The 16,044-nt window shown below is 38.3% G+C and overlaps 3 protein-coding genes and 1 long non-coding RNA gene across 5 annotated transcripts; 2 read left to right on the top strand and 2 right to left on the bottom strand.

Moving 5' to 3' along the window:
- Positions 1–1,026: 1,026 nt before the first annotated feature.
- Positions 1,027–3,121, top strand: LOC119554801 (probable G-protein coupled receptor Mth-like 2). The gene is made up of 6 exons (XM_037865851.1): positions 1,027–1,660; positions 1,722–1,878; positions 2,182–2,418; positions 2,475–2,646; positions 2,707–2,898; positions 3,004–3,121. Exons 1-6 carry the CDS (start codon positions 1,160–1,162, stop codon positions 3,110–3,112), a joined length of 1,368 nt encoding a protein of 455 aa, XP_037721779.1. The 5' UTR covers positions 1,027–1,159; the 3' UTR covers positions 3,113–3,121.
- Positions 2,871–4,229, bottom strand: LOC119554804. Its single transcript, XR_005219841.1, has 3 exons — positions 4,098–4,229; positions 3,731–4,020; positions 2,871–3,139 (listed from the first exon to the last, which is right to left on the bottom strand). It is a non-coding gene; the product is annotated as an uncharacterized LOC119554804 (long non-coding RNA).
- A 5,360-nt stretch (positions 4,230–9,589) lies between these two features.
- Positions 9,590–12,125, top strand: LOC119554803 (G-protein coupled receptor Mth-like). Its single transcript, XM_037865854.1, has 7 exons — positions 9,590–10,093; positions 10,155–10,299; positions 10,356–10,532; positions 10,603–10,839; positions 10,896–11,067; positions 11,128–11,319; positions 11,425–12,125. Exons 1-7 carry the CDS (start codon positions 9,593–9,595, stop codon positions 11,531–11,533), a joined length of 1,533 nt encoding a protein of 510 aa, XP_037721782.1. The 5' UTR covers positions 9,590–9,592; the 3' UTR covers positions 11,534–12,125.
- On the bottom strand, positions 11,349–13,333 carry LOC119554802 (chromatin modification-related protein MEAF6). Of its 2 annotated transcripts, XR_005219840.1 has the most exons (5): positions 13,126–13,333; positions 12,844–13,057; positions 12,546–12,677; positions 12,179–12,468; positions 11,349–11,560 (listed from the first exon to the last, which is right to left on the bottom strand). XR_005219840.1 is itself a non-coding variant. In XM_037865852.1 (4 exons), exons 1-4 carry the CDS (start codon positions 13,270–13,272, stop codon positions 12,266–12,268), a joined length of 696 nt encoding a protein of 231 aa, XP_037721780.1. In that variant the 5' UTR covers positions 13,273–13,333; the 3' UTR covers positions 12,151–12,265. The 2 variants fall into 2 exon arrangements, 1 of the variants encoding a protein (XP_037721780.1); XM_037865852.1 differs by lacking the exon at positions 11,349–11,560 and having other exon boundaries at positions 12,151–12,468.
- Between the last annotated feature and the right edge of the window lie 2,711 nt (positions 13,334–16,044).

The following is a 16,044-nucleotide window of genomic DNA, read 5'->3' as shown; positions in this document are numbered from 1 at the left end:
AATTTAACACCTTGGACTTACAACACTCAATGGAAATTACTATAGAGAGTTGTGCCCACCAAAACGGCAGTTATACGAACTCGCTTACCTCTGTTGAAATTATGATTTCTCTGGGGATAGTGTGACCATTTGTCAACTTTTAACTTTTCAAGCGCCGATTTAACAAAAATTTTAATGGTTTTATTTTTTTATTTACTTGGTCGATTGAAATAGTGCAGTTATATATAGAAAATATCAGTCAAACAATTATGTGCTGCAATAAATGTGGTCTGTCCGTGATAAGAACTATGCTCAAAGCTTTATTGGCGATAACTCGATTTTCAATTCAAAAATTCCCAAAACTAATTAATTTTAATTAATTAATTAATTTATTTATTTTATTTCTCCTCATTGCTGAACTTTATGGACCTTTTTTTTATAGTAACATTTTTTTAACAGAGTACAGTTTGTACTTAAACTTCATATGAAACTCTTGTAAACTGGTGAAGTCCGCTTTAAGTTTGTTAAATAAAGAGCTCAGAATCGTTCCTGCTTCCTTTTAAATTCAAAACCCTCTGTCCCCTCACTACAGTCCGGCCAGTGTAAAAGTTATAATAATGTGACTCAGAATGACGTTAAAAAAAAGAATTCTTAAAAATGATTGTGGAAGTCGCCGTACTTATCAGTACACATAAAAATTATTCGTAGATTGAACCAAGCAACTGTGGTTCCATTTATGTTCTTTTTGCACTGATTTTACTTTTACATAAGATTAAAGAAATGTATTTAAAATTAAATTATTATATTCGGTATGCCTTATCATAATTACTAGGAAAAATGGTTGCGTATTCTCATTATACTTTATCCGCGGTGTTTTTTTTACAAATTTTGAAAAAAAAAATTTTTTTTAGAATTCATTTCCGACTGATGATTGCATAAATGATGATTAAACAAGCTAATTCTTGGTTGCATTTTCTCTTGCAGACTGGCAGAATTTATGATTTGGATTAGTCTTTTAAAAACTTTTGTCGGAAACACAGAGTTTTGACTCCTTACATTGGTTAAAGCTTTCCGTGTTTCTGTGTTTACAAAAATTTTTTAAAGGTTTCGAAGTAAAGAAATCATATTTATTTTCAAAAATATAATAAGTACTTAGGAATAGTCTGTGTAACGATATAAAATGAAACTACTGTTTGGATTTTTTACTGCATTTCTATTGTTTGTGCTGCAATCCAATGGTGAGATTATCGACTGTGATTTCTTCGACACTGTAGATATCTCGGATGGAAAAAGATTCTCAAATGGCTCATACCTATATGAGAACCTACTCATTCCCTCCTATTTGACGGGTGAATATGACTTTAAGCTTCTGGCCAACGGATCTAAGGAGGCTGTAGCGAGCCACATAAGAGGATGTGTCTGCAAACTGAGGCCCTGCGTCAGGTTTTGCTGCCCCCATAACCAAATAATACTAGGCGGTCACTGTTACAGTAACACGAAAACGGATCAGCTGAGTAATGTCGATCCTTTCCTGAACGTAACCCTCAACAACGGGTCGGTGGTTAAAATGCACTATAGAGAAGATCTAGTGGTGCAGTGGGACTTGCCCAAGCCCTGTGAGGAAGGCGATTTGTACTACCTAGATCACCAAGAAGAAATGCACAAATTCACATTGTTTGAGGTTTGCTTCATTAATAAATATAAAAAATTAGACCAGTTTAATCGGTGTAGTCCTTCTCTAGAATGAAATTCTCTTACGCCACTTTGACAACGTGCACCTGAACAAGGCGGAATACTGCCTTCAGCATCTTAACTTCACAGACGGTAATATTCGAATTGCACCTCACCACTGCCCAATGCTGAATTATAAAGAGCCGTCCAAAATTGAACAGACAGTTGGTAATATATAAATCATTCTTTCTTAAATCCTCCCTGACGAATTTATCTTCCCATAGTGCTGATCCTATCGTTGACATGCATGGTTCTTACGATCGGCGTTTATCTCTTCGTTAAGAAACTTAGAAAGTTGTATGGCAAATGCTTTGTTTGCTACATGGCCAGCCTTTTTATGGCCTACTTGTTCCTGCTTCTTGACTTGTGGCACTTAACGACCGGGATCTGCCAAACAGCAGGTTAGATATTAGCGACTATATGACCAAGGATCATAAAAACGTTTACATATTTTCTTGGTTTACTCGTTAGCATTCCTGGGCTACTTTTTCGTCTTGGCTGCCTTTTTCTGGCTTTCTGTAATCAGCCTGGACCTCTGGAATGGGATGAAAGGCGTCTTTGTGTTAGAAAATCGGTTTTTGGCCTACAATTGCTACGCGTGGGGAATGTCGGTGGCCCTGACCGGAGGCACCTATTTATCGGATAAGTTCGTAGAGAACGTGGATTGGAATCCTCGTATGGGCGCCGAAGGCTTTTGTTGGATCTTCAGTGAGTTTCAATTGCACTCCAATTTGAAGAAGTTAACTTCACGTTTTCTTTTCCAGCTCTAAGTTGGTCTGCTATGCTCTACTTCTATGGACCGATATTAGTGCTGATTCTCTTCAACATGACCATGTTTATCCTGATGGCCATACCTTTAATAAGATCAAAGATGGAACTGAGGAAATTCGCCCGCAAGGATGGCAGAAAGCAGAAGCTGAAATCGGACAAACAAAAGTAATTAAGCAATATTACATGAGATATATCCTTAAAATGCCTCCCATAAATCCATTCCAGTTACGCACTATTTCTGCGGCTCTTTATCGTCATGGGGTTGACGTGGAGCTTAGAGATAATCTCCTACTTGGTGCAGAATACGATTTGGGCCAAGGCGTTTCTAGTAGCAGATTACCTCAATTGGTCTCAGGGTATTATCATATTTGTGGTTTTTATTCTACGATCCAATACGCTAAAACTATTAAAGACACAGTAAGTAACTTTAAATTCGGCAAAATATTATCTCAAATCTTAAAATTTTTTAAAACGAAGTTTCCTTTGTTGAAATTAAGGTTAAAATTAAAAATTTTATCTTAGAATATTTCCAAATCACCAGTGGAGTGACATCAGCATGAAGTCCAGAGTAACTCGAACTACGACTGGGGAATCCGTATCTCATCAATCAAGCCCAAGCCTGCTATTTTGAAGCCGAGCCCATCCTGCGTGTAGAAATCTACAAAGGCATTTTCTATTTTATCCATGATTTTATTTCTCTTACTAAAGACTCTATGAATGTCTCGTATAAGTGTTATGTTTTAAGTCTGGTTAATTATTGCCACTAATTCCTAAAATAAGAATGATTATAATAACTATCAATCCAGTACAAACATTCCTTTGTAGAGAAACTAATTTATGAGGCCGAATAAAGTCTTTTCTTAACATTTCATACATTTTTAACCGAGAAGCATGAAGTATTTTATCAAACATGAATAGAAATTTCAATGATGGTGTCAAAAACATTTCTTTTGAGTGACTAAGCGAAGTTTGAAACAAATTCAGATAATGAAATAATGGTACAAATTTTTTAAGGCCGTGATTAAATTTATCATTACTAGTGAAACGTTTGGGGTTTTATAATAATTCTCTTTGTAAAAGGAACACTTGTCAGAGGTCCCACATAATAAAAAAAAAAAAATAAAAGAAAGCCATCCATCTAAAGGCTTTTCCTTACTTTTACTTCTGAACAATCATGAGACCACAAATGGTAATACTTGTGCTATACGATTTCTCAGGAAATAAATGGCTCATTAATAAAGCAACTTACGTTTTATTACTTGTACAAATTGTAATTTCTAAACTTTGAACATAAGGAGTGGGTCGTTCGAGCGTGCGGACCCTACAGCAGCAGTCATCATCGATGTCGAATCTTCTTGTTTATGTGTCCGCTCTTCTTCGCCGTCGCACTGGAGTTGGTGGATAATTTGCTCTTCGTATTTGATGTGGGTGTGCCAAGGACATCTTTGTTTCCCGAGTTGACCCCACCACTGCTCGCGGGTCCTGCCACCACTCCGGCACTGGAGACCAGACTAACTTCATTTCGATGCGAGGGTGAATCTGTAACAGCGCAAGGGATTTTTAAGGTTATAACAGGAAATGTGGTGTACATTAGTACTTGAATTTTCCAGCCTTACCCTTTTCATCTTTCGGAGTGCTCTTGATGGTTGTGGCTCCATCGTGGGCCGTTGTTGTGTTCTGATTGATTGAGATCTGATTGTCGCTGGAGTCTTCATTGGTAATGGAATCCGATTCGCTGGCTCGCTCAGCTGTAATTTAATAAATATAATTATATTTTCTTAGAAAGTTTAATATCTACATAGATAGATAGTGTATCGTGCGCAATACTTAAATACCAATATCTCAAGAAAACGCAAGATCTGAACACTAGTACGCCCCCGGATCTGGGCCATTCTCGATTATCTCTCACTTACAATTACATATAGCCATGGAGGTAATGCTGGACTTGAATAGAAATCAAAACAAGGAAGAATGCTATAGTCGAGTACCTCGACTATCAGATACCCGTTACTCAGCTAAAGGGACCAAAAGAAAATGGAGATACCGGCGGAAGACAGATTTAAGCGTTGTGGGCGTTAGAGTGGGCGTGGCAAAGTTTTTTTTAAATCAATCGATAGGTATTGACGAGACCAATACATTTTAGTTAAAATATTTATCTAGCACGAAAATTGTGGGCGCCACAGGCTTGAGCGGTTTGTGGGCGTTAGAGTGGGCGTGACAAACTTTTTTTTAAATCAATCGATAGGTATTGACAAGACCAATACATTTCAGTTAAAATTTTTTATCTAGCATGAAAATTGTGGGCGCCACAGATTTGGGCGGTTTGTGGGCGTTAGAGTGGGCGTGGCATATTGGCGTAACAAACTTGCGCTGCGCTCAAGCCTACGGAATCTAAATCTGAAGTCCCGTTTCTCTATCTTTGATATTTTCCGAGATATCCGCGTTCATACTTACGATTTTTTGAAGTTTGTGGGCGTTGAAGTGGGCGTGGCAAACTTTTTTTAGGTCAATCGGTACGTATTGATAAGAACAACACATTTCAGTTAAAATTTTTGTTCTAGCATCAAAACTGTAAGAGCCACAGTTTTGGGCGGTTTGTGGGCGTTAGAGTGGGCGTGGCACTCTTCTGAAACAAACTTGCGCTGCGCAGGAACCTCAGGAATCTGCATGCCTAATCCCAGTATTGTATCTTTTATAGTTTCCGAGATATCAGCGTTCATACGGACAGACGGACAGACGGACATGGCTAGATCGACTCGGCTAGTGATCCTGATCAAGAATATATATACTTTATGGGGTCGGAAACGCTTCCTTCTGCCTGTTACATACTTTCCGACGAATCTAGTATACCCTTTTACTCTACGAGTAACGGGTATAAAAATGTTGACTTCAGCTGCGACAACCTGCGTCTGCACATTTGCCATTGCAGAATTCAACATAACCTCTTTTATTTTTCAGCAGCTCTATCTAGGAGGGACGCACTTTTTATACCCGTTACTCGTAGAGTAAAAGGGTATACTAGATTCGTCGGAAAGTATGTAACAGGCAGAAGGAAGCGTTTCCGACCCCATAAAGTATATATATTCTTGATCAGGATCACTAGCCGAGTCGATCTAGCCATGTCCGTCTGTCCGTCTGTCTGTCCGGATGAACGCTGAGATCTTGGAAACTATGAGAGCTAGGCTATTGAGATTTGGCGAGCAGATTCTTGAGCTTCTTACGCAGCGCAAGTTTGTTTCAGTAGAGTGCCACGCCCACTCTAACGCCCACAAACCGCCCAAAACTGTGGCTTCTACAGTTTTGATGCTAGAGTAAAAATTTAAACTGAAATGAATTGTTCTCATCAATACCTATCGATTGACCCAAAAAAAAAAATTGCCACGCCCACTTTTACGCCCACAAACCGCCCACAAACTTCAAAAAACCGTAAATATGAACGCGGATATCTCGGAAACTATCAAAGATAGAGTATTGGGATTTCAGATTTAGATTCCGTAGCCTTGTACGCAGCGCAGGTTTGTTATGCGAATATGCCACGCCCACTCTAACGCCCACAAACCGCCCAAGCCTGTGGCGCCCACAATTTTTATGCTAGATAACAAATTTTAACTGAAATGTATTGGTCTCGTCAATACCTATCGATTGATCCAAAAAAAAATTTGCCACGCCTACCCTAACGCCCACAATGCTTAAATCTGTCTTCCGCCGGTAGGTGGCGCACTTAAATCTCGATTTGCTGCTTGCATATCTCCATTTCCCTTTGGTCCCTTTAGCTGAGTAACGGGTATCTGATAGTCGAGGTACTCGACTATAGCGTTCTTCCTTGTTTGTTCTGTGTCTGTTATGTTGTTGTTGCCGTTGTAGTTTGTTGTTGTTTTTGCGTTATTTGTTATGTGTTTTATGTTTTGAGATTATTTTTTTGTTTGATTATTTAATTATTTTCTCAGGTACCCAAATTCAAAGCGAGTATACTCGAAATTATGTTTTTAACATTTGGATTGAGGAATCTGGCACACTTGCGGAAAGATTTAAAAATGTACTGGATGCCCTAATTAAGGACATAAGAAATAAGGGATATGAGCCGAATTTGGACGAATTCCAATCACAAATAAGCTATATTTGTAAAAAGCTGGCATCGTTTTTTTCAGATTGCTAATCGGAATAAAGAGAGATTTCTTAACAAAAATTCTGATTGGCTGGAGTGCGAGGAAACTATAATTATAAAATACTCCTTGCCACCAAAAGTAACTAATATTAGTCGTGAAATACAGATTTGTTAAACAGATTGCTTTTAAGCTCTGATCCATATATGTATAACTGGACAAAGAAAAATTACTTACAACCAAAAATCAACGCTACTAGAGTCAACTACTTCATTACTTAATGAAACAATTTAAAAAGAATATGATTTTGTTTTGTTGTTTGTTTTCCACATTAAAAATATTTGTATATATCTTAAGCTTTTTGTCTGTTATCTGAGAGGGTGTGCGTGGGGGTGGAAATAAGTAATTACACCCATACATGCAGGTATTATAGATCTAGGTTGTTAAATAACTTACAGTAAAAATATCAGCCTGAATTTATGAATTTACTGAACTTATGACTGCTTTCTCCAGTAAGCGCAATTACTGAGGAAATCGTTCCCAAGGAAGCTACAGGATACAATTGTACGATCTGGTCAATTTTTTTACTATATATTTATAATATTTTTATAGATTTTTGGTGAAAGTTTCATAGCGGTAGCACATCTAGAAGTATTTATGGCCGCGGCTCCATACAAGCCCGACCACTGTGCAGAGTACAGTTTGTACTTAAACTTCATATGAAACTCTATGAAGTCCGCTTTAAGTTTGTTAAATTAAGAGCTCAGAATCGTTCCTGCTTCCGTTTAAATTCAAAACCCTCTGTCCCCTCACTACAGTCCGGCCAGTGTAAAAGTTATAATAATGTGACTCAGAATGACGTTAAAAAAAGAATTCTTAAAAATGATTGTGGAAGTCGCCGTACTTATCAGTACACATAAAAATTATTCGTAGATTAAACCAAGCAACTGTGGTTCCATTTATTTTCTTTTTGCACTGATTTTACTTTTACATAAGATTAAAGAAATGTATTTTAAATTAAATAATTATATTCGGTATGTCTTAACATAATTACTAAGAACAATGGTTGCGTATTCTCATTATACTGTATCCGCGGTTTTTATACCCGTTACTCGTAGAGTAAAAGGGTATACACCTATCCCTCGCTTTGCGTCGGGGATACGTTCCAAAAAAATACGACGCAAAGTGAATTAGGATTTTCTATAGCAAACCATGTAAAGTTTGAAGATGGGTTCCAGGGTTACAAAAATACTACTTTTTAAAAAGAAAATTGAGCAAAATCATAAAAAAAAACCAAAATATCATTTCTTTGTATTAAATATTATAGATATAAAAACAAAAAGAAACTAAAACAAAATAAATTCTTCAATTACATACTCAATTATGAAATAATACAGCTTTATCAATAAATAAAATGGAAAAATATTTACCTTATTTTGTAGACTCAGGTTGATTTGATTTTATTTCACAAGTAACTTTATTTCGAGCGCGTTTCTCCCAAGTGACGCTTACAATGACACTACATCAAGTAAGCAAATTGAATAAGTAAGCCGAAACAAAAAAAGTAATTCACGCTTTTTAATTGCGTAGCGGAATTAAGGTGTTGCCACCCTTTAAAAACATATTAACGACTTCATCCCAAAACAACGCAACATCGAAAATCTAACGACGCACTATGAAAATTAGTTATAATTAGGAAGCGACGCAACTTCGAAAAAACGCAAAACGAAACGACGCAAAGCGAGGGATAGGTGTACTAGATTCGTCGGAAAGTATGTAACAGGCAGAAGGAAGCGTTTCCGACCCCATAAAGTATATATATTCTTGATCAGGATCACTAGCCGAGTCGATCTAGCCATGTCCGTCTGTCCGTCTGTCCGTCTGTCCGTCTGTCCGTCTGTCTGTCCGGATGAACGCTGAGATCTTGGAAACTATGAGAGCTAGGCTATTGAGATTTGGCGTGCAGATTCCTGAGCTTCTTACGCAGTGCAAGTTTGTTTCAGTAGAGTGCCACGCCCACTTTTACGCCCACAAACCGCCCAAAACTGTGGCTCCTACAGTTTTGATGCTAGAATACAAATTTTAACTGAAATGTATTGTTCTCATCAATACCTATCGATTGACCCAAAAAAAAGTTTGTCACGCCCACTTTATCGCCCACAAACCACCCCCAAACTTCAAAAAATCGTAAATATGAACGTGGATATCTCGGAAACTATCAAAGATAGAGAACCGGGATCTCAGATTTAGATTCCGTAGCTTTGTAAGCAGCGCAATTTTGTTACGCGAATATGCCGCGCCCACTCTAACGCCCACAAACCGCCCAAACCTGTGGCGCCCACAATTTTCATGCTAGATACAAAATTTTAACTGAACTGTTTGGTCTCATCAATACTTATCGGTTGACCCAAAAAAAATTTGCCACGCCCACCCTAACGCCCATAACGCTTAAATCTGTCTACCGCCGGTAGGTGGCGCATTTCAGTCTTGCTTTGCTGCTTGCTTATCTCCATTTCCCTTTGGTCCCTTTAGCTGAGTAACGGGTATCTGATAGTCGAGGCACTCGACTATAGCATTCTTCTGTCTACCGCCGGTAGGTGGCGCATTTCAGTCTTGCTTTGCTGCTTGCTTATTTCCATTTCCCCTTGGTCCCTTTAGCTGAGTAACGGGTATCTGATAGTCGAGGCACTCGACTATAGCGTTCTTTCTTGTTTTTTACTTATTTTGAAAAACAAAATTTTTTTTAGAATTTATTTCCGACTGATGATTGCATAAATGATGATTCAACAAAATTATTCTTGGTCAGATTTTCTCTTGCAGACTGGCAGAATTTATGATTTGGATTAGTCTTTTAAAAACTTTTGTCGGAAACACAGAGTTTTGACTCCGTACATTGTAGTTAAAGCTTTCCGTCTACAAAAAATTGTTAAAGGTTTCGAAGTAAAGAAATCATATTTATTTTCAAAAATATAATAAGTACTTAGGAATAGTCTGTGTAACGATATAAAATGAAACTACTGTTTGGATTTTTTACTGCATTTCTATTGTTTGTGCTGCAATCCAATGGTGAGATTATCGACTGTGATTTCTTCGACACAGTAGATATCTCGGATGGAAAAAGATTCTCAAATGGCTCATACCTATATGAGAACCTACTCATTCCCTCCTATTTGACGGGTGAATATGACTTTAAGCTTCTGGCCAACGGATCTAAGGAGGCTGTAGCGAGCCACATAAGAGGATGTGTCTGCAAACTGAGGCCCTGCGTCAGGTTTTGCTGCCCCCATAACCAAATAATACTAGGCGGTCACTGTTACAGTAACACGACAACGGATCAGCTGAGTAATGTCGATCCTTTCCTGAACGTAACCCTCAACAACGGGTCGGTGGTTAAAATGCACTATAGAGAAGATCTAGTGGTGCAGTGGGACTTGCCCAAGCCCTGTGAGGAAGGCGATTTGTACTACCTAGATCACCAAGAAGAAATGCACAAATTCACATTGTTTGAGGTTTGCTTCATTAATAAATATAAAAAATTAGACCAGTTTAATCGGTGTAGTCCTTCTCTAGAATGAAATTCTCTTACGCCACTTTGACAACGTGCACCTGAACAAGGCGGAATACTGCCTTCAGCATCTTAACTTCACAGACGGTAATATTCGAATTGCACCTCACCACTGCCCAAAATTGCCGTCCAAAATTGAACAGACAGTTGGTAATATATAAATCATTATTTCTTAAATCCTCCCTGACGAATTTATCTTCCCATAGTGCTGATCCTATCGTTGACATGCATGGTTCTTACGATCGGCGTTTATCTCTTCGTTAAGAAACTTAGAAAGTTGTATGGCAAATGCTTTGTTTGCTACATGGCCAGCCTTTTTATGGCCTACTTGTTCCTGCTTCTTGACTTGTGGCACTTAACGACCGGGATCTGCCAAACAGCAGGTTAGATATTAGCGACTATATGACCAAGGATCATAAAAACGTTTACATATTTTCTTGGTTTACTCGTTAGCATTCCTGGGCTACTTTTTCGTCATGGCTGCCTTTTTCTGGCTTTCTGTAATCAGCCTGGACCTCTGGAATGGGATGAAAGGCGTCTTTGTGTTAGAAAATCGGTTTTTGGCCTACAATTGCTACGCGTGGGGAATGTCGGTGGCCCTGACCGGAGGCACCTATTTATCGGATAAGTTCGTAGCGAACGAGGATTGGAATCCTCTTATGGGCGCCGGAGGCTTTTGTTGGATCGACAGTGAGTTTCAATTGCACTCCAATTTGAAGAAGTTAACCTCACGTTTTCTTTTCCAGCTGAAAGTTGGTCTGCTATGCTCTACTTCTTTGGACCGATATTAGTGCTGATTCTCTTCAACATGACCATGTTTATCCTGATGGCCATACCTTTAATAAGATCAAAGATGGAACTGAGGAAATTCGCCCGCAAGGATGGCAGAAAGCAGAAGCTGAAATCGGACAAACACAAGTAATAAAGCAATATTACATAAGATATATCCTTAAAATGCCTCTCATAAATCCATTCCAGTTACGCACTATTTCTGCGGCTCTTTATCGTCATGGGGTTGACGTGGAGCTTAGAGATAATCTCCTACTTGGTGCAGAATACGATTTGGGCCAAGGCGTTTCTAGTAGCAGATTACCTCAATTGGTCTCAGGGTATTATCATATTTGTGGTTTTTATTCTACGATCCAATACGCTAAAACTATTAAAGACACAGTAAGTAACTTTAAATTCGGCAAAATATTATCTCAAATCTTAAAATTTTTTAAAACGAAGTTTCCTTTGTTGAAATTAAGGTTAAAATTAAAAATTTTATCTTAGAATATTTCCAAATCACCAGTGGAGTGACATCAGCATGAAGTCCAGAGTAACTCGAACTACGACTGGGGAATCCGTATCTCATCAATCAAGCCCAAGCCTGCTATTTTGAAGCCGAGCCCATCCTGCGTGTAGAAATCTACAAAGGCATTTTCTATTTTATTTCTCTTACTAAAGTTAAATATTAATTTTTATCAAACAGACTCTATGAATGTCTCGTATAAGTGTTATGTTTTAAGTCTGGTTAATTATTGCCACTGATTCCTAGAAATAAGAATGATTAGAATAACTATCAATCCAGTACAAACATTCCTTTGTAGAGACACTAATTTATGAGGCCGAATAAAGTCTTTTCTTAACATTTCATACTTTTTAACCGAGAAGCATGAAGTTTTTTATCAAACATGAATAGAAATTTCAATGATGGTGTCAAAAACATTTCTTTTGAGTGACTAAGCGAAGTTTGAAACAAATTCAGATAGTGAAATAATTGTACAATTTTTTTTAGGCCGTGATTAAATTTATCATTACTAATGAAACATTTTTGGTTTTATAATAGTTCTCTTTGTAAAAGGAACCCTTGTCAAAGGTCCCACATAATAAAAGTGTACATTTCTATTGTGAAAGAGGTTGTAGATGAACTCCCCCTGAAGAAAGCCATCCATCTTAAGGCTTTTACTTGTGAACAATCATGAGACCACAAATGGTGCTATACGATATCTCAGGAAATAAATGGCTCATTAATAAAACAACTTACGTTTTATTACTTGTACAAATTGTAATTTCTAAACTTTGAACATAAGGAGTGGGTCGTTCGAGCGTGCGGACCCTACAGCAGCAGTCATCATCGATGTCGAATCTTCTTGTTTATGTGTCCGCTCTTCTTCGCCGTCGCACTGGAGTTGGTGGATAATTTGCTCTTTGTATTTGATGTGGGTGTGCCAAGGACATCTTTGTTTCCCGAGTTGACCCCACCACTGCTCGCGGGTCCTGCCACCACTCCGGCACTGGAGACCAGACTAACTTCATTTCGATGCGAGGGTGAATCTGTAACAGCGCAAGGGATTTTTAAGGTTATAACAGGAAATGTGGTGTACATTAGTACTTGAATTTTCCAGCCTTACCCTTTTCATCTTTCGGAGTGCTCTTAATTGTTGTGGCTCCATCGTGGGCCGTTGTTGTGTTCTGATTGATTGAGATCTGATTGTCGCTGGAGTCTTCATTGGTAATGGAATCCGATTCGCTGGCTCGCTCAGCTGTAATTTAATAAATATAATTATATTTTCTTAGAAAGTTTAATATCTACATAGATAGATAGTGTATCGTGCGCAATACTTAAATACCAATATCTTAAGAAAACGCAAGATCTGAACACTAGTACGCCCCCGGATCTGGGCCATTCTCGATATATCTCTCACTTACGATTACATATAGCCATGGAGGTAATGCTGGACTTGGAGAAGAGGCGCTCGGCCTCCTTGAACTTGCGATTCCGTTTGTCGGCCTTGGAATTGGTGGCCTTGTTGGAGGTCAGGTAGCGCTCCCAGCCGCGGATGATGTTCCCGCACAGCTGGGTGTCCTCCAAATAGGACCCCTCAAAGGCGTAGATCTGTCGCTCCAGATTGGCCAGTTGTTCCTGTCAGTTCATACGATATAATCATGATAAGTTCCTTCGGTTTCTGGTTTGTTTATATTGTGTCTCACCGAAGTCTCTGCCTTCTTTTTGATGAGGTCTGCCAATTCAGCGCGTGTGTCCATGGATCCGCTTTTTGCATTTGAATTCGTTTTGCCCGACTTCTTGGGCTTGTTCCCATTCGTTTCGCTAACATTTTTACTAGTGGGCGAGCTCATGTTTTAAGAAAAGGCTAAAATTTAAGAAATGTTTAACAAAACAACTTGTGTTGTTGTCAGTGTGACCGCAGAATTAAATAATACCATCCGGCTTTAAGAAATATACTTGTTATACCAATTTTTATTTATTAAAATATACCAAAAGTATTCCAATGGTCACGGTTGATGTCTATGCTAAAACTCATGAGAGGTGAAATTGGGGCTACCAGATCGGTAAAAATTTAAATCATTCCTTTAAACTTTAAAGTAGAAAATATATTTTAATTATTAAAGTATTTAATCTTTTTTTATCCAACACTACATATCTTCGGGCTTTAACTCATCGGGATTAGGTTAAGTATCAAGCTAAGACCACCGATCGTGATGAAGAACACCGAAACAGTGATGTAGTGGCCAAAAGAAGAACCAATTGAAGCTATTGCTCCAGTATTAGGATCCCAGCTAGACATCATTCCTTGTTGGCGATACTAAAGGCATCGGCTGTGTATATAATGACGGGAACTGCCACGCCTCCTGCCACTATTACCCCGAGTAAAAACATTAGCAAAGCAACGGCCAGGAGGCTCATATCATAGAATGATCGCCCACACTCTCCAACCGGCCACCGATTCTTCCGGCTCCTCCATAAAGTTTTCGGGCTTTTAGGGTATTACCCACTGCCACATCTCTCCCCTGGTACAACATCAGTAATGGTGAGTCCAGCCTATAAGTAGTACGAGGATAACACTTCCTAATCCCAATCCAGCTATGGATTGATCAATATGCATTTCGTAACCCTGCGAGTCCAGTGGTCTGCTTAGGAATACTTAAAAGATTTTAGAAACGGCAAAAAACTAAAGATTATGAAAATAATTTTGCAATTAGACCTCTTTCTGTAAAATATCTTATTCCTATAACCATCTGAACATTACAACAATATTGAGTTAAAGTTTTCTAGGTTGGACAAAATTATCGGAAAATAAAAATCAGAGCTAGCCAGTATGGAAAAAATGCGATTTAATTATTACTTATAAGAGGAGGATTACACACTCAGAAAAAAAATTGTTTGAACTTAGGCCAATTATTTTATTTTATAAGAAACGGCTTAAACACCCTTGATGAAGTGCCTCCGATATATATTTAAAAAAATGTAATTAAAATAAGTTTATGTCAAAAAGCATTTAATCTGGATGCATTTTTTAAGTATTTCAATTGCATAGGGTCAATTGCAAGGGTCAAAGTCCGCGATGACAAATTTAAATAGTAATTTTTCTTAAATTTTTCTTTACCGATACAAGTCTTCTTTCTGTTTTTTTTGGTAAGCGCTTCCTAGGGCCTGCCCCTTCGCCACTTTGCATTCATTTTGAGGCGAGTGTGGCTGCCATTGACCTCTCTGCTGTTATTCTTTTTTATTTATGCGTTTGCCACAGACAAAAGATTCGGTTCAGCTATAGCGCCATCATCATCAACGTCATGATGGTGATCATCTAATGATCTACCCGTGGGTCTTGCATAGTTTATTGACCCAAGTTCGTTACAGAGTTTGTTGAACTGCCGAAAAAAAAGTGAAGCCACCGTTCTAGCTCTCTCCCTCTTTCCTTCTTTCTTTCGTTTTAATTCCGCCTTTCGCTCTCTTGCCGCCTGCTCTTTCTCTTTTACTTAGCTTTATTTTGGCTGCCGCTTTTTATGGGCCTTCGCCGACGCGCCTATTTCACTTTCGTCATACGCGGCGTATGCGTGATTTTATTTTAGCAACCCATCTCCTTTCATGTTGACCATGGAAAGGCAATGTGAAGTGAGGCTGCGGCTGAAGACGAACTCGATTAGAAAATGAAATCATAATGCAGCGGCCAGCAAAAGCGAAACGGCAACGACCGTTGCAAGTCGCTGGCTAAACAAAGTCTGCCATTCCGATTCCGCCATGTTCCACTAACTCAATCGACCCCCCGACTAACTGACTTAGTGACTAACTGACTTAGTGACTAACTGACTAAGTGACCGACTGACTGACTGACTGACAGACTGCACGGTCTTTTCAATGTGTGTCAAACATTGGCGCGCGCGTATTCGAAAACAACAAAAAGTGCAGCAAAAAAACTTTCATTTTATTTAAGCAAACACACAAGGCGCGGCCTGGGCTAAGACTCGGAAAAACTTATTTTCATTTGGTTTTAAGCAAACATCTGCCAACAGAAAACTCAGGCGCTCGATCGGTTTTAGCCAACTTCTTCTGGTTTTGCACTGGCAAAAAATCAATGGTCTTATCCACAGGGTTTCAAATGGTTGCAACAATTTTTTTTCTCTAACAAACTTAAACGTAAATAGACAAGCTGAGTCAACTTAATAAACTACACATTCCTTTGCTGATTTAAATATTTATTGTATAATCTAAGCCATAAAAATATCTTCATTGATTTTAAATATAAAATATAAAAATAAATTTATATATTAAACACATATTTTTATCAAATATTTATTTAGACAATCTGAGTCAACTTAATAAAGTAAACATTCCAGGGGTGATTTAAATATTTATTGTATAATCTTAACCATAAAGATATCTTCATTGATTTTAAATCCAAATATTAAACACATATTTTTATCAGTGCTGCCAATTGATGGCAGTTTGCAATAATTTTTATGATGAATTGCTTGGCCGCGTGTGAAATCTGCAGCAGTCGCAGCATTGGCCGGTGGAAAAGTGGAAAACAGCCAGAAAAGTGGAACACAGCTAAAGAAGCAGCAACTTCGAGTTGCAAGTGCAACAACTGCAGCAGCAGCAACGCAAACACT

Source organism: Drosophila subpulchrella, chromosome 3L (assembly GCF_014743375.2).
Source record: "Drosophila subpulchrella strain 33 F10 #4 breed RU33 chromosome 3L, RU_Dsub_v1.1 Primary Assembly, whole genome shotgun sequence".
Classification (NCBI taxonomy): domain Eukaryota; kingdom Metazoa; phylum Arthropoda; class Insecta; order Diptera; family Drosophilidae; genus Drosophila; species Drosophila subpulchrella.
This window is presented reverse-complemented; position numbering and strand designations above follow the sequence as displayed.